We start from the raw sequence: 26453 nt of genomic DNA on the forward strand, positions 1-26453 counted from the left end.
GATGGCCGGGTAAGACCAGGGGCTTTCGATATAAATTTAATAAGAAGCCCTTGGTTAACTTTTTAGTCAAATTTTTTAGGGGGTTGGGGAGGAGGGTGGGGGGTAGTGGTTGTCTGGCTGTGGGGGGTGGCCATACAACCGTGTTGCAGGCCAGGCCTGGGTCTGACGGCGTTCGGGGGGAGCGGGTTGTGGTTACATCTGGGGCTCTGGAGCGGGTCGTGGGATTACCAATTCCCACGACACTGGGGTATGGCTGCAGGCGTATGGACAGAGGGCCGTATCGTTACCGGGAGGGCCGTCTCCGCTGTTTGCGAGCGGTGAGGCGCTCCGACCCTCTGGTTCTTCCCCGAGGTGCCGGGAGCGAGGATGTGCAGCCTCCTGAGCTCCGGCTGGTGTACCTGAATGCCAGGTCCGTGGTTAATAAGGCTCCCCTTGTGCAGGATCTGGTGGAGGGTGAGCATGCGGACCTGGCTTGTATCACCGAGACCTGGTTGGGTCCAGAGGGTGGGGTCCCTTTGGTTGACCTTTGCCCACCAGGTTTCCGAGCGTTACACCGGCCTCGGGCTCAAGGTAGGGGTGGGGGAGTGGCGGTTGTTATTAGGGAGACCTTATGTCCGCGGGAGACCACCGTTCCTCAGATAGTCGGGTGTGAGTCTCTCTTTTTGAGGTTTGGTTCGGGGGCGCAGTTGGGCTTGCTGCTGGTGTACGTTTCGCCTAGTCACACAGTGGCAGCCCTGCCCGTGCTACTCGATGTCCTCTCCGGTTTGGTGATTGAGTTCCCCAAACTTCTAGTTTTGGGTGACTTCAATCTACCATCCCTGGGAGGGTCATCTGAGTTAGCCCGGGAGTTCATGGCTTCCATGACGGCCATGGACCTGACGCAGGTAATTTCTGAACCAACTCATGAGGGAGGCCACACCCTTGACTTGGTTTTTTTATCTGGACGGTGGTTGGATGATCTTGGTGGGGGCTCTCCATTTATTATGCCCCTGTCATGGACCGATCATCACCTCCTGCGGCTGGTCTTCCGTCTTGCCTCCCCCCACCGTGGGGATGCGGAACCAACTAGATGGTACCGCCCCAGACGCTTAATGGACCCTCTCGGGTTCCAGGCAGCACTGGGATTCCCACCTGCCTCCGTCGCTCACAGCTTGGCGGATGCCTTAGTGGAAGCCTGGGAAAGGGCAGCCACTGAGGCACTGGACCGAATTGTACCCCTGCGGCCCCTGACCCGGTGCAGATCCCATCGAGCTCCATGGTTCTCCGCGGAGCTCCGGGAGATGAAGCGTCGGAAACGGGGCCTAGAGAGCTGCTGGAGGTCCAGCCGATCCGAATCCGACCGGTTGCGGTTAAGAACCTATATTAGGTCTTATCTCGCAGCGATGAGGGCAGCGAGGTGCAATTACTTCTCTGCCCTCATCGCGTCCGCAGATAATCGCCCGGCCGCCCTGTTTAGGGTGACTCGCTCCCTCCTTAATCAGGAGGTGAGGGAGGATCCCTTGCAGGGTCGTGCCGAGGAGTTTGGTCAACATCTGTCGGATAAAATCGCTCGGATTTGGACCAGTTTGAACTCCAGCTGGGCAGAGTCTGACGATCAGGACACGGGCGGTCTTGTCAATGTTATCTGGGAGGAGTTTGATTCTGTGACCCCTGATGAAGTAGACAGGATTATGGGGAGGTTGAGCTCCACCACATGTTTATTGGATCCGTGCCCTTCCTGGCTGGTTTATGCAGCCAGGGAGAGGACACGAGGCTGGTTCCAGGCGGTGATATCTGCTTCTTTGAGTGAGGGTAATTTCCCCACCGTCTTGAAGGAGGCGGTGGTGAGACCTCTCCTCAAGAAGCCTGCCTTGGACCCAGCTGTCTTGAACAACTTTCGTCCAGTCTCCAACCTTCGCTTTTTTGCGAAGGTTGTTGAGAGTGTAGTGGCGCATCAGCTCCCTCTGGTCCTGGATGAAGCGGATTATCTGGACCCGTACCAATCGGGTTTCAGGCCCGGGTACAGCACGGAGACGGCATTGGTCGCTCTGGTGAATGATCTCTGGAGGGCCCAGGATAGGGGATATTCCTCTGTTCTGGTCCTATTAGACCTCTCGGCGGCTTTCGATACCATCGACCATGGTATCCTGCTGCGGCGTCTCAGGGGATTGGGAGTGGGAGGCACAGTTCTTCAGTGGTTCTCCTCCTATCTCCTGGGACGTTCGCAGTCAGTGTTGGCAGGGGGGCAGAGATCGGCCCCTAGGTCTCTCGTTTGTGGAGTTCCTCAGGGTTCGGTTCTCTCGCCTCTCCTGTTCAACATCTACATGAAACCGCTGGGTGAGATCATTCGTGGTTTTGGAGTTGGGTATCATCAATATGCTGATGATACCCAACTTTTCATTTCGACCCCAAACCACCCCAGTGATGCCCTCGCTGTGATGTCCCGTTGCCTGGAGGCGGTTCGGGTCTGGATGGGGAGGAACAGACTTCAACTCAACCCTGACAAGACTGAGTGGCTGTACATTCCGGCATCCCAGGACATTCAAAACGTTCCATCACTTTCTATGGGGGGTGAGTCTTTACCCCCCCGTAGATAGGGCTCGCAACTTGGGAGTCCTCCTTGATGCACGGCTCACCTTAGAAGATCATGTAGTGGCCGTGACCAGGGGGGCTTTCGCACAGGTTCGCCTGGTGCGGCAGTTGCAGCCCTATCTAGACCGGGATGCCCTGTGTACGGTCACTCATGCGCTCGTGACCTCTCGTCTTGACTATTGCAATGCTCTCTACATGGGGCTTCCCTTGAAGACCACTCGGAGGCTCCAACTGGTACAGAATGCGGCCGCGAGAGTTGTCTTGGGAGTTTCCCGGTACTCCCATGTTACACCTTTGCTCCGCGAGCTGCATTGGTTACCAGTTGTCTTCCGGGTGAGGTTCAAGGTCTTAGTGATGGTTTTTAAGTCCTTACATGGCATGGGTCCGGAATACCTCGGGGACCACCTGCTGCCGGCGTCAACTCCCCTCCGCCCCGTGCGTTCCCACAGAGAGGGCCTCCTCAGGGTGCCTCCAGTCAGAGAATGTCGGCTGGTGGCCCCCAGGGGGAGGGCCCTCTCTGTGGGTGCTCCGGCTTTGTGGAACCAGCTGCCGGTTGAGCTCCGGATGGCACCGGATGTCCGCTTCTTCCGTCGCGGGTTAAAGACCCATTTATTTGAACAAGCTGGCCTGGCCTGATGGGGAATTACTTAGGGTTTTAATATTTATATATATTTTTATTGTTTTTATTGTGGGCAATAATTTAATTCTTTTTTAATTTTTGTATTTTTGTAGTTTTAAGATATGCCCTGTTCACCGCCCTGAGTCCTTCGGGAGAAGGGCGGTATAAAAATTTAATAAATAAATAAATAAATAAATAAATAAATAAATAAATAAATAAACACCAGGGGGAAGCGGCCAGATGGAGGAGGACAGTGCCATCGATGTGGATGTGGAGTTTTACGAGCATGGTGATAGGCCAGAGGAGGACCTCATGGTAAGTGCTCCGGTTAGCCCATTTTCAGTCCCGGTTACGTTAACAAACCCCACCAAGGGGGAGGTGATGGGGTTTAGGGCTTTAATCGACTCTGGTAGCACAAGGTGTCTCATTAGCCGGAAGGTGGTAGCCATACTGGGTGTTGGGGTGGTACGGCTGAGGAATCCGATACGGTTCCAGCAGGTGGATGGTTCTCTTTTGGGGGGGGTGCCCATCACCCACGTCACAGAAGTCATACGGCTGGATATGGGGGAGCATTGGGAACGGTTGCGGTTCATCGTGGTGCCCTCTATGACAGAGGAGGTGATTCTGGAACTAACGTGGCTGGACAGGTGGGGGCCGACCATCTGGTGGGAGGGGGGTTGTCGACACCTGCACCTAGGGATTGGGCCACAGCCCCCTGATCATGAACAGCCGAGGACGTCTGTTCCGCAAGGGAGGCCGGAGGAGAGTTGCAGGGCTGGGGCAGAGGTACAAGTGCCGCCAGAGTACACCGAATTCCTCAAAGTTTTCAGTGAGCAGGAATGCGATCTCCTGCCTCCCCATAGACCGACGGACTGCGCGATCGAGCTAGAGCCGGGGGTCAAACTTCCTAAGCCCCGGATGTATACCATGACCCTGCGGGAGATGTCGGAACTCCGGAGTTACATTGACAAGAACCTTGCACGGGGGTTCATACAACCTGCTCGTTCGCGGATGGCAGCACCAGTTCTCTTTAGGGAGAAAAAAGACGGGGGGCTGCGTCTTTGTGTGGACTACCGGGGGGTCAACGCAGTGTGTGTTGAACATTTGTATCCACTGCCCTTGATGAAGGACATGTTGTCCCACCTGGCAAAGGGGAAGGTGTTTACCCGGTTGGACTTATGCGAAGCCTATTATCGGGTGCGTATTAAGAGGGGAGACGAGTGGAAAACGGCGTTTAACTGCCCACTGGGCAGCTACCAATTTCGTGTGATGCCATTCGGACTCCAGGGGGCCCCCGCCGTGTTCATGCAACTGATAAATCAAGTTCTGCATGAACACCTGTATAGGGGGGTACTCGTGTACCTTGACGACATCCTGATTTATACGGAGACAATGGACCAGCACGTTGCCCTAGTACGTCAGGTTTTGCGGAAGCTCCTTGACGCACGGCTGTATGTGAAATTGTCGAAATGTGAGTTCCACGCTTCTCGTCTGGATTACTTGGGCTATCGGGTCTCGGCGGCTGGGATTGCGATGGACCCAAAAAAGGTGGAGGCCATACTGCAGTGGCAAGCCCCAGGGACCAGACGACAGCTACAGAGCTTCCTGGGGTTTGCCAACTTTTACCACCAATTTATACCATCATTTGCTGCAGTAGCTCTTCCACTAACAGATCTACTTAAAACCAAGAAGTTGGCGGTGAAACCACGACCGGGGTTGCGTGTAGCGTGGACCATAGAGTGTCAGCGGGCCTTCGAGACCCTGAACGGTTTGTTCACCCGAGAACCCATACTTTTGCATCCCGACCCAGGGGCACCATACGTCGTGCAAGCAGATGCTAGCGACGTGGCAGTCGGAGCTGTTCTTTTGCAACGCAACAGTAAAGGCGCATTGCAACCTTGCGCTTACGCATCAAAAAAGCTATCAGCCACCGAACCTGCCTGGGCTATCTGGGAAAAGGAGGCCTACGCCGTTTGGTGGGCGTTGGAGACGTGGCGGCATCTCCTGGAAGGGGCAGAGAAGCCCTTCGAAGTGTGGATGGACCACAGGAATTTAGAAGCCCTACAATCCCCACGTAAGTTGGCCCCTAAACACGTACGGTGGGCCCTGTATTTCAGGCGGTTCAGGTTTACCCTGAAATACGTTCCAGGGGGAAGAATTTCCTGGCGGATGCCCTCTCACAGCTTCCGCAGTATGACAACCAGCGGGAGGAGGTGGTACAAGCTCTTATCCCTCCTCTCGGCCCAGAGGTGGTACGAGCCGTATGGAACAAGGTTGTGGATGACCTTGTACAGCGGCTGAAAGAGGCTCTTGTGGGGGACAGCTGGTTACAGCAGCACCCGCAGCTCCTAACTCGACAGGATGACTTGGCATGGTACGGGAGTAAGATGTATGTGCCGCAGACCCTGCGTGAGACTGTACTTTATAGGTGTCATGATGCCAAGCAGGCCGGACACCTCGGGTTCCTGAAAACCCTGCACCTCACCAGGTGTCAGTTCTGGTGGCCCGGAATGAGGCGACAGGTCAAGGATTATGTTCGGCGTTGCCACACGTGTGCTATAGCCAAACCCCAGCCCGGGAAGCCAGCAGGGCTTTTACAGACAGTGGCGGACCCTAGCCAACCATGGCAGGACATCGGGATGGATTTCATCGTGGACCTACCAGAGAGCCGGGGGTACACTGTCATCTGGACCATGATTGACCTGTTTTCCAACCAGGCCCATTTTGTCCCGTTGAAAGGCTTGCCTTCGGCCCGGCGTTTGGCCTGGCTGTTTATAACTCACGTATATCGTTTACACGGGGTGCCTAGACGCATTATCTCGGACCGGGGAGTGCAGTTTACTGCCAGGTTTTGGCGTGAATTCCTACGGTTTATAGGGTCGTCCCAGGGGTTAAGCTCAGGGTACCATCCCTGCACGAACGGTGCCGCTGAACGGGCCAACGCAGCAGTTGAACAATACCTACGCAGCTACTTTTTGTAACAGCAGGTGGATTGGGCAGACCTACTGGCGTTTGCAGAAATCGCCCACAACAATGCTGTGCACAGCAGCACTGGCCTCCCACCGTACACAGTGGTGTCCGGCTATGATTTCCCTCCCGTTCCTGAGTGCGACCAGGGATCACCCTCCTCCTGTCAACCCCAGGAGTGGATGCTGCAATTCAGGAAGGCATGGGCAGCAACCAAGGAGGCACTGAACAAGCAAGCCAGCATTGTAAAGGGTCAAGTAGAAAAGAAGCGCCAACCGTTCTACACCCCAGGGGTTGGGGACTGGGTGTACTTGTCCACAAAATATTTGCGGCTGCAAATACCTAGCAAGAAGCTAGGCCCTAAGTACATAGGCCCCTTCCAGGTCACCCACATCATCAACCCGGTCACGGTGCGCCTCCGGCTGCCCAAGTTCCTGGGCAGGGTGCACCCAGTGTTCCACGGGAGCTTGCTAAAACCAGCTCCCGTCCCTGTCCGGGGGGAGTCAGTGGCCTGGGGCCTGTGTGTAATGGGCAGTACGAGATACAGGAGATCCTGGATTCCAGGGTGTGGAGGGGCCGGCTGCAATACCTAGTGCTTTGGAAAGGGTATCCGACTACTGAGGCGTCCTGGGTGGCGGACTCAAATGTCCAGGCTCCTTGGTTGGTTCGGGTGTTTCACCAGAGGCATCCCGGGAAACCCTCGGGTGGGGGTCGGGGGGTCAGCACTGCTCGTCTTGGTGCATGTATAAACTCTGTGTCTTGCCTTCCAGGAGGAGCCTTGGTAGGAGGGGCCGACTGTCAAGCCGAATGGGTGTTGTGATTCAGGGCCAGCCTGTGGGTTCGGCAGCCGGGTCGGATGACTCGGATGACTCAGACGAGGGGGAGGAGGAGGGTGTTGAAGACGAACTTGCTGATGATGGCTTGGAGGCTTCGCAGAGCCCCCAGCCAGGCCCCTCTGGCTTGGTGGAGACTCAGCTGCGAGAGGCCGACAGTGCAGATGAAGAGGACCCACAGCTGGCCCTGTTCAAGGACGCCCGACGCAGGAGGCAGACCAGTAGAAGCAAGCAGAAAAAGGCTGTGGGACTCCTCGGAAGGAGGCACAGGGAGGCCACGCCCTGAACTCTAATAAAGGGAGTGTTTGGGGATGGGCTGGTTGCTGAAAGCAACCGCTCCGTTTGAGGATCAAAGTTCCAGTATCTTGTTTCTTGTTCTGTTGTTTGTGTAATAAATCTTGGCAGACGCTTTCCAGCCTCAGACGCTCTCCAGCCTCTGCCGTTTGTACAGGGGTTGCCTTTCTGCAAGGCCGGTAGCAGGCTGGTACAGAACAGTTTGCTTTCAGCCTCCCACCCCTTACAACTAATTATGGAGCAGCTACGTGCCGAGAATGCTCAGCTCACTCAGCAACTCACTTTGCTGGCAGCTCAGGTGGCTCAACTGCAAGCACAGGTTCATGCTGCACCCCCACCCAGGAGAAAATGCCAGGTAGCAATGCCGGACAAATTTACAGGTATTCCTGAACTGTTTCCTGCTTTCCTGGGACAATGCCAGCTCTTTATCAGCGTGAGAGCAGCTGATTTCCCCACTGACCGGGATAAGGTGGGGTTTGTGTTAAGCCTTCTTTCGGGGGATGCAGCTCGTTGGGGCACGCCTCTGCTGCCACAACCTAGCCCATTGTTGGACAACTTTGTGGGGTTTTGTGACCATATGCGTCTAATGTACGAGGACCCAATTAAGACGCAGACTGCCACCCGACGCCTGAAAGCTCTGAGGCAGGGTCAACGCCCCCTACAGGGCTATATCAGCGATTTCCGGCTGCTTAGCCAGGATTCCGCCTGGAATGAGGCTGCGCTCGTGGATGCCTTCCAGGATGGATTGTCGGAGGAGATGTTGGATGAGCTGGCCCGTGTGGATATTCCCTCAGACCTGAATGGGCTGATTCATCTTTGCCTGCGGATCGATGCCCGGTTGCAGCAACGAAAGAGTCGCCGTGCCACCCCACAGACCCCTGTCGCCCCTGTTGTGCGTGAGCCCCCAGTCCAAAGGGAGGAGCCAATGGAGCTGGGTGCCGCCAGGTCTCGTCTATCGGTGACGGAAATGAACAGACAACGATCGGGGGGGTTGTGTTTTTACTGTGGGGACCCTGAACATTTGGCTGCTTCTTGCCCAAAGAAGCGTCAGCGGGCATCAGTGACCAAGCCTGCCCCGAGAAAGTCCCCTACTTTGCTGTCGGGAAACGCCCCGAGCCCGATCTAGACAGTGTGATAGATCGGGCGTCCCACAACAACACCGAGCGACGCCGTTCCGATGATGCCTGTGAACCTCCACGGCATTTGATTTTGGAGGCACGTCTGATCCTTCCTGGCAAGCCAGAGGGGATTCCAGTCCATGCCTTAATTGACTCTGGGGCCACCACAAACTTTATGGACTCAGCCTTTGTGGCCAAATGGGCTGTTCCCCAGTGTCTGGTGGATCCGCCCATGTTAGTGGAGACTATCGATGGTCGAGTGCTCCTGTCCGGGCCTATTACGGCCGCCACACAACCAGTATGTATGGCCATCAGTTCCCATGTGGAGGCCATCCAGCTCTACATCACTTCAGATCTGCACTTCCCCGTGGTCTTGGGACTGGCGTGGCTCCGGGCGCATGACCCACAGATCTATTGGTCACAGAACTTGGTCACCTTCCCAAGCTTGCAGTGCGTGGACCACTCCCGCCATATCTGTGCCGGCCAGGTGGAGGGTTCCCCAGAGGTTTCTTTGCCTCCCGAACTGTCCGACTTTGCTGATGTGTTCAGCGAGTCAGAGGCGGATCAATTACCCCCGCACAGGCCCTATGACTGCTCCATTGATTTAGTCCCTGATGCGCCTCTCCCAGTGGGGCGTTTGTACTCCATGTCGGAGCCCGAGTTGGCTGCATTGCGGGACTTTCTGAAGATGAATTTGGCTCACGGTTTCATCCGGCCCTCATCCTCGCCAGTGTCTGCACCCGTGCTCTTCGTCAAAAAGAAGTCGGGCGAATTACGGCTTTGCTGCGACTACCGGAAACTCAACGCCATCACGGTGCGCAACCGTTACCCGCTGCCCCTCATCCCCGAGCTCTTGGACCGACTCCAGGAGGCTAAGATCTTCACGAAATTGGACCTGCGTGGAGCTTACAACCTCGTCAGGGTTGGGCCGGGTGATGAGTGGAAGACGGCGTTTGGTACTCGCTATGGACATTTCGAGTACATGGTGATGCCGTTTGGCCTGACCAACACCCCCGCTGTGTTTCAGCATTTTATGAACATCTTTCGGGATTTGTTGGACCAGTTTGTCGTGATCTACCTGGACGACATCCTGATCTACTCCCCGTCGCGTGAAGTGCATCATCAGCATCTCCGTCAGGTCCTGCAGCGACTCCGAGAACATCGGCTGTTTGCCAAGCTGGAGAAGTGCCAGTTCTACCAGGTGACCATCGATTTCCTGGGTCACCGCATTTCTCCTGAGGGCATCGCCATGGAGCCGAGTAAGGTGGAGTCGTTGAAGAGTTGGCAACCCCCGCGTCGCGTGAAGGATGTTCAGCGACTTCTTGGATTTGCCAACTACTATCGAACATTCATCCCTGGCTTTGCTGCCTTGACAGCCCCCTTCACCTGGCTCCTGCAGAAGAAGACTCGGTTCCAGTGGAACGCACCAGAACAACAGGCGTTCCAGGCTTTGAAGGAAGCCTTCATGAAGGAGCCCATCTTGAAGCATCCTGACCCGCAACGGCCGTTTGTCGTGGAGGCGGACGCCTCCGACATTGCCATTGGGGCAGTGTTACTCCAGGCAACGACGCCCAGCGGTACCCTTTTCCCTTGCGCGTATCACTCTCGGAAATTGAACCCCTCGGAGCGCAACTATACCATCTGGGAGAAGGAGCTGCTGGCCATCAAAGCGGCGTTCGAGGCTTGGAGGCATCATCTGGAGGGAGCGCGGCATCAAATCGAGGTCCGGACGGACCATAAGAATCTGGAAAGCCTGCAGACCACTCGGAATTTGAACCAACGCCAGATCCGGTGGTCTCTTTTCTTTGCGAGGTTTGACTTCTGGGTTCGGTACATACCAAGCGGGCACAATCAGAGAGCGGATGCTCTGTCCAGGAAGCCCAAATATACCCGAGTGGAAGACAAGCTTCTGCCCAGAACAGTGATCCCCGTCGAGTCTTTTGCTGCGGTGCGGGAGCCGGTTGATATACGGCTCGGATCCGGGAGGCACAGCAGCAGGAGGCGTGGGTGGCTCAGCGGAAGGAGGAGGTGGGGCCAGATTCGCCTTGGACGGTCACGGATGGACTCCTGTATTATCGTGACCGGCTCTATGTTCCAGGAGGGCCACTCAGGGGACTCGTCCTCAGCCAGTGTCACGATAACCCGGCAGCGGGGCATTTTGGCCTGTTCAAGACTCTGAACCTGGTCTCCCGTACCTTCTGGTGGCCCCGAGTCCGACACGACGTCCAGTCTTATGTCACCTCCTGCATCCCATGCAGGCAGGCCAAGTCAGCGACAGGGGCCCTGCCTGGATTACTGCAGCCTTTGCCAACACCCAAGAGACCCTGGGGGGCTGTGTCCATGAACTTTCTGACGGATTTACCCCCATCCTCCGGCTTCACGACAGTGTTTGTGGTGGTGGACATGCTGACCAAGATGGCGCACTTCATCCCCTGTCGCGGCTTACCGTCAGCTCGCGCCACTAGTCGTATGTTTATCCAACAGGTGTTTCGGCTGCACGGCCTCCCCGATAGAGTCATCTCCGATAGGAGGGCCCAGTTTACAGCCCGCTTCTGGCAGGAGTTGATGCATGCGTTGGACATCAAGGTTTGCCTCTCGTCCGCGCATCATCCTCAAACTGACGGGGGAACCAAGAAGGTCATCGGTATCCTGGAACAGTATCTGCGCTGCTACGTCAACCTGCAGCAGGACAATTGGGTGGACTATCTGGCCATAGCTGAGTTTGCATTTAACAACTCGCAGCACACCTCCACGCAGATGACTCCGTTCTTGGCCAATGTGGGTTATCACCCCTGGTTTTTCCCCCTTTCTCCCGTGGACTCACCGGAGCCGGCAGCGAACGACTTCATGGCAGAGTTACAGGCAATCCATCGATTGGTGCGACGGCAATTGGAGAAGGCCAAGGCCGATTATAAAAGGTTTGCTGATCGGTCGAGACGGGATACGCCTCCACTATCGGTGGGGGATCGGGTCTGGCTGTCCACCAGGAACCTACCATCCACACGGCCGGCGAGGAAGTTGGACCACCGATATCTAGGACCGTTCCCAGTCGAGGCTGTCATCAATCCGGTTGCCTATCGCTTAACTCTGCCACGTTCCCTGCGCATGCACCCAGTCTTTCATCGGTCTCTGTTGGTCCCCGAGCAACCGGCTTGTCCACTCCGCCAAGCGGAACCTCCCCCATCAGGACCTCGTGATGGAGGCAGCACCCCCGAGTACGAGGTCGCCAGCATCAGGGATTCCCGTTGGCTGAAAGGTCGTTTCCAGTACCTGATCGAGTGGAAAGGTTACGGGCCAGAGGACTTCACCTGGGAAGACGCGACCGCCGTTCATGCCCCTGCGTTGGTGACTGCTTTTCACGAACAATTCCCATCCCGACCGCATCCGGATCGGCAGCCCCGGGGGAAGGGCCCTACGGTGCGGGATAGTGTTGTGATTCAGGGCCAGCCTGTGGGTTCGGCAGCCGGGTCGGATGACTCGGATGACTCAGACGAGGGGGAGGAGGAGGGTGTTGAAGACGAACTTGCTGATGATGGCTTGGAGGCTTCGCAGAGCCCCCAGCCAGGCCCCTCTGGCTTGGTGGAGACTCAGCTGCGAGAGGCCGACAGTGCAGATGAAGAGGACCCACAGCTGGCCCTGTTCAAGGACGCCCGACGCAGGAGGCAGACCAGTAGAAGCAAGCAGAGAAAGGCTGTGGGACTCCTCGGAAGGAGGCACAGGGAGGCCACGCCCTGAACTCTAATAAAGGGAGTGTTTGGGGATGGGCTGGTTGCTGAAAGCAACCGCTCCGTTTGAGGATCAAAGTTCCAGTATCTTGTTTCTTGTTCTGTTGTTTGTTTGTGTAATAAATCTTGGCAGACGCTTTCCAGCCTCAGACGCTCTCCAGCCTCTGCCGTTTGTACAGGGGTTGCCTTTCTGCAAGGCCGGTAGCAGGCTGGTACAGAACAATGGGCTCGACATTGCAGAGGGGACCACGGAGGGATATGGGGGAGCACGACTGGTGGCACCTGTGCGGCCTCGAAGGCCCAGCGATGCCCGCACACACCAGCTGATCGGCGGGCGAACGCTGGACGCGCGAGCACACCACCGGCTTAGAGGCGGCCGGAAACAGCTGACAACGGCCGCGGAGTCCTCGCCCCGGCGCGGGTGGCTTTGAGGCGGCTGGAGACGGCTGCCGGTGGTCGCGCAACTCGTCCAGCTGGGGGGCGGCCAGGAACAGCCTCCGGAGGGCCAGCGACTACATTACCAGCTGAGAGGCGGCTGGCGGCGTTCTCAAGCGGCGGCAGACAGCCCGCCTCGGCACAGCCAGCTGGGAGGCGGCCGGAGATGAGTGAACATGGGCGCTGCCTCACATCCTCGGGAGTTGGATGCCAGCTGATAGCACAACGAGCCACACAGCTGCGGTCGGACCTTGGGGGTTGCCAGGGGGCCATGGGTACGACACGGGGTGTTGCGGGGAAGGGGGACACCACGCACGGAGCTTTAGGGCGGAGCAAGACTTACACTTTTCTGTATGCTGGAGGTTTCGGTGCTAGTGGGAGGGGCTGGGCGTGGGCTGCCGGTGTAGGGGGGTGGAGTATTTACGCAGGCCAGGTGGATGCTGGTCTGCGCGGGGAAGGGGTGGGACCCATGGGTGGGGCTGCTGCCTAGTTACAGGCACAAGATAAAAGGCACATTGGGGGCGTGTAGCTTCCAACGCTGACTTTCCAATTGCTTGGATATCCTGCTAGTAAAGGTACTCTCGCAGTCAACCGTACTACGTTGTCGTTCTTGCTTGCGTTTTCCCGGCGTAGACGAGGAGCTTGACATATTGTAGTACAATAAGAAAACTCTTTGCCCAAACTCTCATCTTCTGATCACCCACAGATCAAAATTGAAAAAGAGACACTTAAAGATGCCTAAAGAGATATAAAAAATGTTCTGCTTTAATAAGATCCAGGGTTGTAAATATTTGCCTGATAATATTAGCATGATCATCATTGGACACACATTATCTAGCTTTGCTTCAGTTACCACTGGTTCTGCAGTGCATGCTGTCGTGCCCCGCGGGCTTGACACCGGCACCGCGGGCTCGACTCGTCGGCACCTCGTCTCCGCTCCCCCGCCTGTCTTACGCCGTGCCCCGACGTCCTCGACCGGAGGCGAGCCGCGTCTGCACCTCAACGGCAGCGGCGGCGACGGCGGCCTGCTGAGAGCTGTGTGCCTGCACACACGGGGGAACGGGAGAGGGCCTGCGGGGTGGGTTAGTGCAGGAAGCTCAGGTACCTCGAGACTACTCCGACCTGCTGGACATGTTCGACGAACGAGAGTGCGACACACTGCCGCCCCATCGCTCCACGGATTGCGCCATCGAACTGGAACCTGGTGCCAAACTACCAAAACCCCGGATGTATGCCATGTCACCGAAAGAAATGCAGGAACTCTGGCAGTATATTGATAAAAACCTGGAGCGGGGGTTCATACAGCCAGCACAATCCAGGGTGGCGGCGCCCGTTTTGTTCCGCGAGAAGAAGGACGGTGGGCTTAGGCTGTGTGTGGACTATCACGGTGTGAACGCAGTGTGTGTTGAGCACCTTTACCCACTCCCGTTGATGAAAGACCTGCTGGCCCATCTGGCTAAAGGTCGGATCTTCACCAAACTGGACCTCAGAGAGGTCTACTATCGCATCAGGATTAAGGCCGGGGACGAGTGGAAAATGGCATTCAACTGTCCCCTGGGGAGTTTTCAGTTTCGGGTGATGCCGTTCGGGTTATAGGGAGCCCCTGCTGTCTTCATGCAGCTGATTAACCAGGTCTTGCATGAATTCTTGTACCGTGGGGTCCTGGTCTATCTGGACGACATTCTGGTTTACACAGAAATGCTGGAAGAGCATGTCACCTTGGTCAGGTGGGTGCTGACTAAGTTGCAAGCTGTCCAAATGCGAGTTCCACAGAACACAGCTCGATTATTTAGGGTACAGGATCTCCGCAGGGGGGGGTGGAAATGGATCCAAAGAAGGTAGAGGCCATCCAGCAATGGCAGGCTCCGCGGACGCGGCGTCAGTTGCAAAGTTTTTTAGGTTTTGCGAACTTCTACCGGCAATTTATACCTTGTTTCGCGGCCATTGCCCTGCCACTCACGGACCTCCTCCGTACATGACAGCTGACAGTACAGCCATGTCCCGGACTACCAGTGGGGTGGACCGTAGAGTGCCAACGGGCCTTTGATACACTCAAGGCTCTTTTCGCTAAAGAACCGGTTTTACGGCACCCAAACCCTGCCCTGCCCTACGTGGTCCAAGCAGATGCGAGCGACGTTGCTCTCGGGGCCGTCCTTCTCCAGCGCAACAAGACGGGGCGCTTCAGCCATGTGCCTATGCATCTAAAAAATTGTCTCCCGCAGAGCGCGCCTGGGCGATATGGGAGAAGGAGGCTTTCAAGGTACGCTGGGCACTGGAACTTTGGCGACATCACTTGGAGGGGGCTGTCCACCCGTTTGAGGTGTGGACAGATCATAAAAACCTGATGGCTCTACAGACACCCCGACGGCTCTCGCCCAAGCATGTACGGTGGGCACTATACTTCCGGCGATTCTGCTTTACGTTAAAGTACGTTCCGGGGGGGGGAAATTTCCTGGCAGATGCGCTGTCGCGTATGCCACAATTTGAATGTAAGAGGGAGGATGTAGTTCAGGCGCTTGTGCCCACCGAGGGTCCGGCTCGGGAGGGGGACGCTGTCCTAGCAGCGCAGGATGAGCTCTGTGAGGACCTTCGGAAAGCCCTCCAGGGGGACGACTGGCTGCAGACCCACCCAGAGCTCGTGATAATGCGTGATGGCTTAGCCTGGCACGGGACCCGGATCTACGTACCTGCCGCTTTGCGGGAACGAGTGTTATATCGGTGTCATGACACCAAACAAGCCGGGCACTACGGATTTTTGAAAACCCTACACTTGGCACGCCGGCAATTTTGGTGGCCTCACATGACGAAGACGGTGGAGGACTACGTGCGACGGTGCCACGTTTGCGCTACTACCAAACCCATGGTGGGAAAACCTGTGGGCCTCCTCCAGAGAGTAGCCGACCCGTATTTAACAGCATTGGGTGCGAGTAGCAGCCAACGCTGGCTTTGTTTCCTTTGGAGTTTGTTTGCTTCTTGTCAATAAACTTCCTGAGAACTCGCCACTCGTCTCGATTGCTTGATTTTCCTGCTCTCCGGACGAGGCCTGAGACATGCAAGCCTTGCCATCTTTTTACAATAATTTCTTCTCAATTCTCTTTTCCCAGGGTAACTCAAGTACTGTTTATCGTTACAACCCTTGTTATCATGTCTGGCTTATCCAGAGGCAACCTCAACTCCCTGATATGCCTCCCTATCTCCAGATGTAAATGTGTGACGCTAATTATTTGTATTCTGTCTGGCAAGGTCAAACAGGCAGCATTTGATGGAATCCATATGGCTTTTGAATGAAACATCGATTCTGTGACTAGGCTTTAAAACCTTTTATATAAATAACATGAGTAGACAGAGCAATTTTTTCAAGTGTTGGAAATATTGGTTCTCTGTGGATAGTGTGTCACGCTGAAGTTTACTTGGAAAGGGACTCATAAAAGAAAGAGATAGCGCTCTCATAAGAGGAGTAAGCCGCTTTGATGTCTTTCTCACCAAATCAAAGCTGTAAAAAAGAAGAAGCTGAATATAAGGACCTTTTTTTAAACAACATTGTCTTACATTCTGCATACTTGAGGCCTTTTACTACAACAGATAAAAAACAGAACAGCCAAAACATCAAAGAATGATACTCCCATCCTCTGGTACTATTTTTGTAACTTCAATTACAACTAACATAAGTTTTATTAGCAAATACAATTGATAAATGACAGTTTGGGCAACTTGGTTTTTTTTACATAAATACAAAATTGATGCAAGAACAAATGTAAACTACGTGAACTACTAGAGGAAAAAGTAAGGCACTCAGAGGCAACTCTAGCCAAACTCCAACCTACACCAGAAAGCTATACCCTTGTACAATCTGTGTCAGGATCAGCACAACTAATGCTTATCCTTACAAACATTTCTTTATATTGTCTCTGAATATAAACATGCTAATGCTTGCTCAATTCACATCTGTAATGCCATGTCCTCTTCTTTTCCATAATATAGCTCACTTTTTTCTTAATATTTTGTATTTCATTGTTTCTTTTGCTTTTCTGCAATCACACACATGGGTCTCGAGGAGAGAGATGTTTTTAGCAAGTGTGTTCCACCTATTCAGAATGGACTGTTCAGACTGTCCCCTAAGATTGATCTTGAGAGATAGTACTGTGGCTAGTCAAAGTCACTCGGGAAGGTTATGCTTCCTGCACCATATATGGTTGGACAGGTGAAGAGATTATCCTTTTGATAATGGTAAACCAAACCTGCAATATCGTCCCCACTAAACTTATTTGACTTTGATTGTTAGGTCAGAGAACAGAGAACATAACAATTTGCTGCTGTTCTATATATAGAGAAATTTTAGTATCCATTTAATGCTGCCTATGGTTCATTTTTGCTGAACAATGATCATGATGATCCAACAGTTCTATTTTTTTAGCGATAACTTACTATTTTTCTTAAACTCATCAGGTAAGAAAACGTCAACAGTAGTATTCAAACTTGTTTTGAATAAATGACATAAATATTCTTTCATCTGGCATAACATTGTAGAACTTTATCCTGGGTAAAATTAGGAGGAAACATAGAATCTGTTCATACATTCTGATGATAGTTGAAATAACGAGCTGCTGTAGAATAAAACGCTTATTTTAGGTCAAGATTATTTTGAGTGGATTTAGATGTAGATGCAGTTAGGCAATTTAGGGCACACAAATGTTCCCAAAGCTAAATAAACAGGAAGCAAATTCTTCTTGTAGACAAAACCTGGGAAAGCAGGAAAAGAAAGAATCCCAAGGCTTTGGGGAAAAAGTTGCTGAATAAATCAGAAACACATTGGGATTTACTGGTAAATCAATTAATTCAAGCTGAGCAAGACAAAAATAGATGATGATCACACATCTTTTAAGAATTCATTTCTTTAGCGTGCTGAACATGTAACCAAAACAGGCCAAAGCATGCCCTGGTTAATACTTAACACCCACATTCTACTGTTGCATTAAAGTTTGGGCCTGGTTTACTTCCATGAAAATCAAAAAATGTTCGCATCCTTGTGACCTTTCAGTTCTTCCTGAAACCTAGACAATGTGGTGCACTCCACTATTGGAAATAATAAGATAATAGCATGATCGCCGTTTATTAAGTTTAAAGGCTGCTTAATACTGTTTTCATTAACAAGGAATTTCAGGGAGAACATTTGGGACTGGGAAAGGCTACACCTTCTTCTACTTGTGCTTCATCCTGTTGCTATTCCTTAATTCCTGAAAAATAAACACTACCCAACAAGGCCATTAGTGCAATGTGCAGTTTAAATTATATTGGTACTAATATATAAGCATAAGGAAGTTGGTTTAAAAAAAAATAGAAATCCAGTTGTAGAAATAGCTACAACAGCTAGATCTATGCCAAATGAAAAGTTCTGCTTAAGTGTTACAGAAAGAGTTAAACTCACAGGCAAGTAGCCCCTTCCTAGCTGCAGATAATTTTCAGGTTAATCTTCAAAACTATAAAGTATCTCCCCTTAGCAGTAGGCAGCCATTTATTTCCCAAGCTAATTCTACTGTTTTTAATAGCTGCTTCTAAGATACTGTCATGCCACAACTCCATCTCTGTGGGGCATCTAGAAAATGGGTGGGACATGTGTTGTGACACCATGATGTTGCTAACATCAACTTAAATCATCCCTCTGTCCCTCTATGGATGTGGATAGTCCCTGGCATGCTGCCATCTTTTGTAATTTGCATAATCTCTAAATTTATGCAACAATTCAAAATCACAGCAAAAAGGTAGGAGCTTTAGAGCATGTAGAAGCTGTCTGCAACTTCTAGGGATCGTCCAGCTACTCCTCAGGAAACAAATTTTTGCCTTTAAATTCAAAATGCTGTAATTCCTATGGTCTTTGCTGTGTTCCTCAGGCTTTCACATTCCTACATGATGCATCTGTATAATATTGATCAGCACAGTTGTAACAGATGTTTAAAACATGTTATTATAGTTGATAGTAATAGGAATTTGGATTAGCGTGAAGGAAGACTAGGAGGCAGCAGGCACGTTTCTCGAACCTTTATTTGAGGAGAGCACCGGACTAAATATTGCCGGGGCTTCCTGCTATTTATACATAACTTTAACAGTCAACCAACCAATAACATTGCGGCGTTCTCCCGCCGTGTGGCTTCGGCCAATCAGGCGGCGAGCTCTGACAGCCGGGAGCTGTCAACAATCGCCGTGCTTCTATTTCAGCTGGTCGGCCTCGCTTGACAGCTCGGAACTACTGCGCGTGTGTGGCCGCCGGCAACTTGACAGCTGTCATTGGACTGCGCCTGCGTGGCCACTTTTGACAGCTGTCACTGTCAGCCGGTCACCGTGCATGAGTGTGGCTGAGCGGCAGCCCTTTTGACAGCTGTCAACTGTCAACGGGCTTGCCGCGCTTTTCCCACACGGCGGTTTCTACTTGCTAAATACACAACACCCCTTTCCCCCCCTTGCTTGGATTCAACCCTATTGGATTCTGCTGGCTGTAATGACATTGCCCTCCCTATTGCTACCCTGACTTGTTTGAGGCCCATTCGAAGTCTGCAAGGTACGCAGTGGGTCTTTTGGTCCTAGCGGAGTGGCGGGGGGTTTTCTTTGGCCTGGTCCCCCTTCCCCCTAATGGGAAGAAGTGGAGGGTCCGTGGCCCTCTGGTCCCCGTGTGGTGGTGAAGTCGGGGGAATGGGGGTAGGGTCGTAAACCTCTGGTGCTAGGGTAGGCATGGGAGGGTTTCCTTCCCGGAGTGGCTCCCTGGGGTTTGGACTGGGGGATTGATAGAGGGGGAGATTTTGGGGGCCCCGGCTTCTGAGTTGGTCCACATGTCTCCTGATGTGCCCCCCCCAAGTCAATCACGTAGGAGACAGGACCTGTTTGCTCCAAGACGGCGCCTTGGAGCCATTTGTCCCCTGCCCCAAAGTTCCGTGCCCAGATGAGTTGACCCGTGGCGAAGGTCCTTGGCAGAGAGGGGCGTTCTGCTTCCACGGCTGCTCTGTCCGGGTGCAGTCTGTCCAACTTGGTAACCAGCCGGTGACCCCATCGGAGTTCTTCAGGTGATTTCCCAGTGGTAGAGCAGGGAGTGGAGTGCTGGGCCAGGAGGAATTGAGCCAGGTGGCAGTGCCAGTCTCCGGTGATCATTTTCCGTAGGGAGTCCTTGGTGGTCTTAACCATGACCTCTGCAAGGCCGTTCGAAGATGGATGAAAGGGAGCTGACGTAGTATGCCTAATTGAGTTGTCCCTGGTGAAAATCTGGAAGTCACGAGAAGTAAATTGGGGGCCGTTGTTGGAGATCAGGACGTCAGGCAGTCCATGGGTGGCAAAAAAAACCCTCAAGGCTCTGATTGTGGCGGCTGAGGTCATGCTAGAGACCAGAATGACCTCCAGCCATTTAGAGAAGCTATCGACCACGATAAGGAAAACTTGGCCCTGAAAGGGGCCGGCGTAGTCGATGTGAAACCTGGACCAGGGGTTCCTAGTCACTTCCCATTTGTGGACGGGGGCATGAGGTGGGGGGGGGTCTTGTTAGTTGGCACATGTAGCAGCCAGCTACGTGCCTTTCGATATATTTATCGAGGCCTGGCCACCAGAAGTAGCTGCGGGCCAGTGCCTTCATTTTAATAATACCCGGGTGGCCGTCATGGAGTGAGTATAAAGCTTGGAATCTATGAGGGTCCGGAATAATAACCCGGCTGCCCCATAGAATACAGCCTAAATGTGCAGACAGTTCATGACGTCTAACGAAGTAGGCTTGGAATTCAGGGCCGGGACTGCAGGATTGCCATCCAGACAGAACCCATGCAAGTACTCTGCTAAGGACCTTGTCCCTGGTTGTCGCTGAGGCGATGTCCTTAGCTGACAGGGGGCGATCGGGCAGCTCCTGGATGGCCAGGATGTGGCCTGCTGGAGCTGGGTCTGAGCCCAAGCTGGGCAGGGGCAGTCTGCTCAACCCATCAGCATGGTCCATTTGTTTCCCCGGTCTATGTACTAGCTTGAAGGAATATGCTGCCAAGAATGTGGTCCAACGCAGCATTCTGGGGGACAAGATTTGAGGTGTTAGCCTGTCCCATGTGAAGAGCCCTAGCAGAGGTTTGTGATCAGTAAAGATCGTAAAGGGGTGGCCGTATAGGTAATCGTGAAACGGGCTTGCCGCGCTTTTCCCACACGGCGGTTTCTACTTGCTAAATGCACAACAGAATTCATGATCAATAACATACTTTCCATTCATTCCATGTTCCCCTCTCTGTGCTTGGGTTGAAGAGATAGTCTGTTCCATAATTTTCAAAGAGGCATAGGAGTGAAAATATTTCCCAGTAGTATTGATGATAATTAGAACTGTCAACGCAATGTCATCTGATAGACTTTATATCCCCTCCAATGTCTGAGTTTAGTGGGAACCAAGTGAAGCTTTAAAACTTTTTAATTATATCTTTTGAAGGAGATGTGAAAAACAAATACATTGAATTTAGAGGAATTTTCTTGTGTAGAGGGATTTGTACCCTCCATTACATTTGTACAGTTTTTAGGCTGCCAGTAGAAGCTGTGGTTAAATGGGAAGGGAATATAGTTTTCTTTATAGAATCAACACAGAGCCTCACAACCCTATTGTATTTCTAGAGTTGGATGTGAAACTGTGTTAAGAAGGCAACTAAATATGCTCAAGGATCCACCTAAGTTTCCCAGAATTATGTTTTTCACTCACATTGCAAATTAAAGCACCCCATTAAAAAACCAAAAACCAATCCCAGAGGCATAAGTTGTTTCCTGCATGACAATAAATCTGGGATAACAGGAACAATCAAAAGTATCAGATGATGGTATCACAGGTTCTTTATTTCGTTCCCTTCAAAAGTAAGTAGAGTTGCAAAAGACTTTCCTAGAATGTTACAATTTTTTTCTCCAAATCCTTTTTCTGTTGGTGTTCTTCCAACAGGAAAATGATACAGACTTGAAGCCTTACCTGAGAAGGCAGTCTGCTCACTCTAGTTTCTTGGTGCTCAATTTTTCACTTTTAATTTGGAGGTAGAACTTACATATGGCACAAAATTTACTTATGGGCACTTTGCAAATATTAATATACCTACCTAAACACACATGCTGTTTCAAAGACAAGAAAAAGGACTTCACAGCATGCTATGGAAAATTTCTTTATCTCCAAGTCCAAAGCTCTACGTATATAGCTCAAATAAATAACATTGGTTGTCATCCATCTAGAGAACATGTGTGGGACTCGGAATATGAATCATCACTACAAAAAAGAAAAAAGTAAGATATAGTGGTTTTCATAGATATATAACTCATTCAGCTGCTATGTCCAAATTGTAAAGTAAATTGACCTCAGATGACATAAGAAATTATGCAAAGTGGTCACAAGATGCTTATCTCATTACATTGGAATGTTGTGGTTATGATTCAGTGCCTGCACTTTTCCAAAATTAAAGTTGTGCAGGCTTCAAGCTGCTGCTTGGATTTTGTGACTTCTTGCCACAACAATGAGCTCTAAGCGCTATTAAACCAATATTGTTAAGAGGGTGAAAAGCAAGAAATGCCATCTATTTTCTTGAATCAGTACCAAGCACAAAGATTTGCATTGTGTAGGCATTTGACACCAATACTGATTTTTCAAACTAAAGATAGGGTTAGCTTGAATTTTCTTTGCCGGTTGCTTCTCTCCATTAAAGCGGATAGCCACTTTCTTGGCTCCCATATACAACCCCAATTAATTAGTCATTAATTTATTGAATCAATATGGGTCTAATATATTAATATTTATTAATCTACTCTTGGCCATGGCATATACTGCCTACTGTCCAGATTCCTATGCATCACTGGTTTTGGTTTTCTTTTTACAGGGTACTACATGAAAGAGAACTAACAGCCACGATGCCTGCTTTCTTTCAGAAGATGCTAGAATTCCTGGTCCTCTTTCTCACAAGTAAGCAAACACCTGGGCATATTATGGATGTACAAATGCTTCTATGTAAAGTACTCACAAAACTTCCACTTTGTACAGAGAGAGGCTGTGATTGGCTATCTTTCATGTAGGGAAAAAAGAAATTCTCCTGAATCACATTTTGTGACATTGTCTATATACGGTTGCTTTGACCATCTTAATCTTTAAAAATAGCATTTGCTTCTAAGTTGCAACATGCGCTTTGCCTTGTACACACATGCACCCATACACACAAACATACACTTCTGTAACTCAAAGCTTACAGAATTTATTATATTAAACTCTAAGCCATATGCTGCTTCATTGTTCTCGACTCTAGACAGATTCTTATATACCCAATATTGAAGAAATTTCCAGGCAGGGAATATAAATTTTATTTAATGTTACTACTTTCGGATAAGGATCCGAAAATATCAATTCAGGTTGCCCAATTTTGTGCCACCATCTGCATAATACATCGCACCATTATTAAGGTCTGAAAATTTTTGAATATGTTTTATTTTGAGAATTTTGGATTATATTATATTGATTGTTTGGTGGTTTTATATCCTGTAAATATGAATGTAAGATTGTTACTGCTGTTATACATTTTGATTGTGTCTGGCCTCAAGGCTGTCATAAACAGATTGATATTATATTAAACAAAAGTCAACCAATTCAGCACCCATTCAATATATAAGTCCCATGGATTTCCATGAAAATTACTTCAATGTTGATCACCATTTTTGGTTAGCCACCCAAAGGGGGGTGGTGTCAGATATAATCAATTGAAGTTGGAGTCCAAAGACTGGACCCCTGCTGTATATGTTGAAATAATACCCTTTTCTCTGGATCCAAGTCAGTTGAAAATAATGTGCTTCGTTTCAGTAGGAACATGAATATTATTTCAAAAAGGAATTCTAACAAGGGGTTTGTACACAATCCCCATTTCTACCTCTGACAGTCTGGTTTTCTTTTTCTAACTGCAGTGTCTGTTTTACTAAAGATGAGACCAGGATCATAAAAGAAACACTCTCAGCTGACTTCTACATCTCTAACAGGTGTTTGATGAGTATAGGCAAAAGCAGATGCAGGTTACCCTATGAAAAATGCTCCTGTGAAACTTCCACAACTGTTTTTGTTTCTTAAATGACAAATCTAGGATTCATTAGGTGCGGGAGGGGGAGGGGGACAGCATGCCTCAGAGTACTTTAAACTCTTAATATTTTTCCCATCTTCTTTTCCTTCTCTCAAAAGAAGGAAAGAAAGAGCAGTTGGGCACTGCCAGGACACAGAGACATTGCAGTTCATGAGTGGGATCATCTCAGGAGCCTGAAAGTTGTATGGGTTTCCTGCAGTGGTCTGTTAAATAAACAGAAAGATGGCAGCTAGAGAAGCTGTCTCAGAGACATCCTTGTTGTGATTCAGGGTCAGCCTGTGGGTTCGGCAGTTGGGTCGGACGACTCAGAGGAGGAGGGGGGTGTTGAAGACCTTGCTGAGGGGGTTGAAGATCTTGTTGATGATAGCCCTCAGCCAGGCCCCTCCCACTTGGTCACCATGGAGACCCAGCTGTGTGAGCCTGACAGTGTGGATGAAGATGACCCACAGCTGGCCCTGTTCAAGGACGCCCGATGCAGGAGGCAGTCAATTAGGAGTAAACAGAGGAAGGCAATGGGGCTTCTCGGAAGGAGGCAGAGAGAAGCCACGCCCTGAACTCTATATAAGGGAAATGTCTGGGAGGGCTGGTTTGCTGAAGGCAACCGCTCGGATAGTTCATGTTTCTTAAAGCTCCTGTTTCTTGGTTTGTCTTGTTCCGTTTGTTTTTGTAGTAATAAATTTGGCAGGCGTAATTCCAGCCTCTTGCCTTCTTGTAAAAGGGGTTGTCCCTGCCTTTTCTGCGGGGCCGGTAGCAGGCTGGTACAGAACAATCCTTAAGGCTGGGGACTCATAAAATAAAGATGCAGAGCCTGGACGTAAAATGGATCAACATGACAGCTTCCAGTTTCCAAGAGCTTTGCCACTGTAGCTCTCTTAAATCCCATCCCTAAATCTTAGTGCTTCATTAAGTTCCATTTCTCTACACCCTGTTTTATTTCTGCAATAATTATACCTTTTCATCTTTTGGTTTTATAAATAAACTAACAGTCAAGAACAGGGTGAGAATTCTATGGTTGAAGAGAATATTCTGCAGAGCAGTCCAAAGTCTGTTTAGATGTGGGAAAAGTAAAAGCAAACTAAGGGCATTTGTTTATTTTTTTAAAAAAGGAGGAGCTCTCAATACTTCTTTGAGTTGAATTCAGAAATCCACTAACTGGAGGTGTATGAGTGAGTGAATGTGAATAGTTGAAGAGAATGGCAAACCCCAAAAGGAAGGAAATAAAGATCAGAGTGGGGAGATCATCTTAGGGGCTCTTGGACATGGCAATACATAAAAGTGGTGATGGGCATGGATTGTTATGGGAGCCATAGGGCAGGCCGTTTCTTCAAAAGATGCCACTGATGCTTAGTACCAATGGCATGTTGTGATGCCCTGAGCTCACTCTCAGCCTCTGGAAACCCTCTGAGGCCTTGTGATTTGGCTGCTGTTAGTTAATGCCAAGTCAGTTATTAGTAAGGCTCCCTGCATCCAAGACTTTATTGAAGAAGAGCAAACTGACCTGGCATGCATCACTGAGACCTGGCTGACTCTGGAAGAAGGTGGCCCCATTCTCGGAGATGTGCCTAGCTGGGTTAGAGTTTGCTACCAGCCAAAAGGGCAGGGCAGGGGAAGTAGGATGGCAGTAGTCATTTGAGAATCTCTTAGCCTTAGGGACCTTGCTTCCCAAGTTTCTGACTGGGAAACTTGGGAAGCTGGGTTTATGAGACCTGTTCCTGAAGCTGAGCTCATGGGATCAGTTGGGAGTGTTGCCTATGTCAAGCCCCTATGGGGTTTTGAGTCTGCTCCTGGTCCTTGCCTTTCCTTGCTGCCAGGCTTGTAAACTGCATGACTAAGTCCAGGACAGGCTGCTTGCTAGAAGTAGGATATTGCTGTGGGATGATTGCTCCTAATCGTCGCTCCAGATGGTGGTTAGTTGGGTGGGGGCGAGTCCAGGTGAGACATGGTATCCATCTATTTAGGGTGCTGGGAGACAGTAGCTCCCAGTGCTGACTTTATTTTACGATTGCTGGTTAACACTTCATAAGCCAAAGTGTGCCTTTACTTTCCCAGCCTGAATAACCAAGTTTTCCTTGGTCCCAAAGTGACTGTGTTTCTGTTGGACTCGGATCTAGGCTTGGGACCTTTGACAGAAAGTCAGCGCTCTTCTTTTCTTGTCCCTACCCATTTTCCCTGGTGGATCCTGATTGTGGACTATGCAGGTACAGGGGAGATGGCTGAGGGTACTGAGCCGATGGTGGATGTGGGAGAAGTGGTAGAGCCAGTTGTGGCAGATGTGGCAACACCAGAGGCTGTGGATGACAGCGCTCAGCCAGTGGTACACCTTAAAATGTGTGAGACCAGACCAGATGTGTCAGTGGTTGACACGTGGTTGGTCTCAGGCACGGTGCAGGAGGTGGGTTCCTCAGGGGAGTGGTGGCACAGCTCAGCTGTGACCAGTACTGCGGCCCACCAACTGCCCACGCCAGGCATTCCTGGACTCCAGTTGACTGAGTGGCAGGAGAGGCAGTTGACTGATGATGAAGGGGAGTGGAGTTACTCTACAGCTCGGGGAAGTTACACAATGGACGTATTGTGAGAAAGATTCCGAGAGGCCAGATTCCGGGATGCCCCTGCATGGCCATGTTGGGAGGTTGGACCTTAGGCTGTGGGCCAGCCCAGACATCACAAACCCAGTTCTGGTTGGCTGCCCAAAGCTTAGGTTGGCTGCCAGTCCGTCATGCATGTGACACCCTGCAGATGATAGCTTTAGAACAGAGCTCATCCCTGGCTGCTGTTGTGATTCTGTGTCAATCTGTGCTCCCAGC

At 51.0% G+C, this 26453-nt stretch overlaps 1 protein-coding gene across 1 annotated transcript in view; it reads left to right on the forward strand.

Moving 5' to 3' along the window:
• The window catches only part of PDGFRB (platelet derived growth factor receptor beta), a 132046-nt gene that overhangs the window by 49529 nt on the left and 56064 nt on the right, over nucleotides 1-26453 (forward strand). The window contains exon 2 of the mRNA XM_083352291.1: nucleotides 22411-22493. Within this exon, the coding sequence (XP_083208417.1) occupies nucleotides 22442-22493 (52 nt within the window). The 5' untranslated portion in view covers nucleotides 22411-22441. The remainder of the gene's footprint in view (nucleotides 1-22410; nucleotides 22494-26453) is intronic.

This window comes from Vipera ursinii (assembly GCF_947247035.1).
Source record: "Vipera ursinii genome assembly, chromosome: 2".
In the NCBI taxonomy this organism is placed as follows: domain Eukaryota; kingdom Metazoa; phylum Chordata; class Lepidosauria; order Squamata; family Viperidae; genus Vipera; species Vipera ursinii.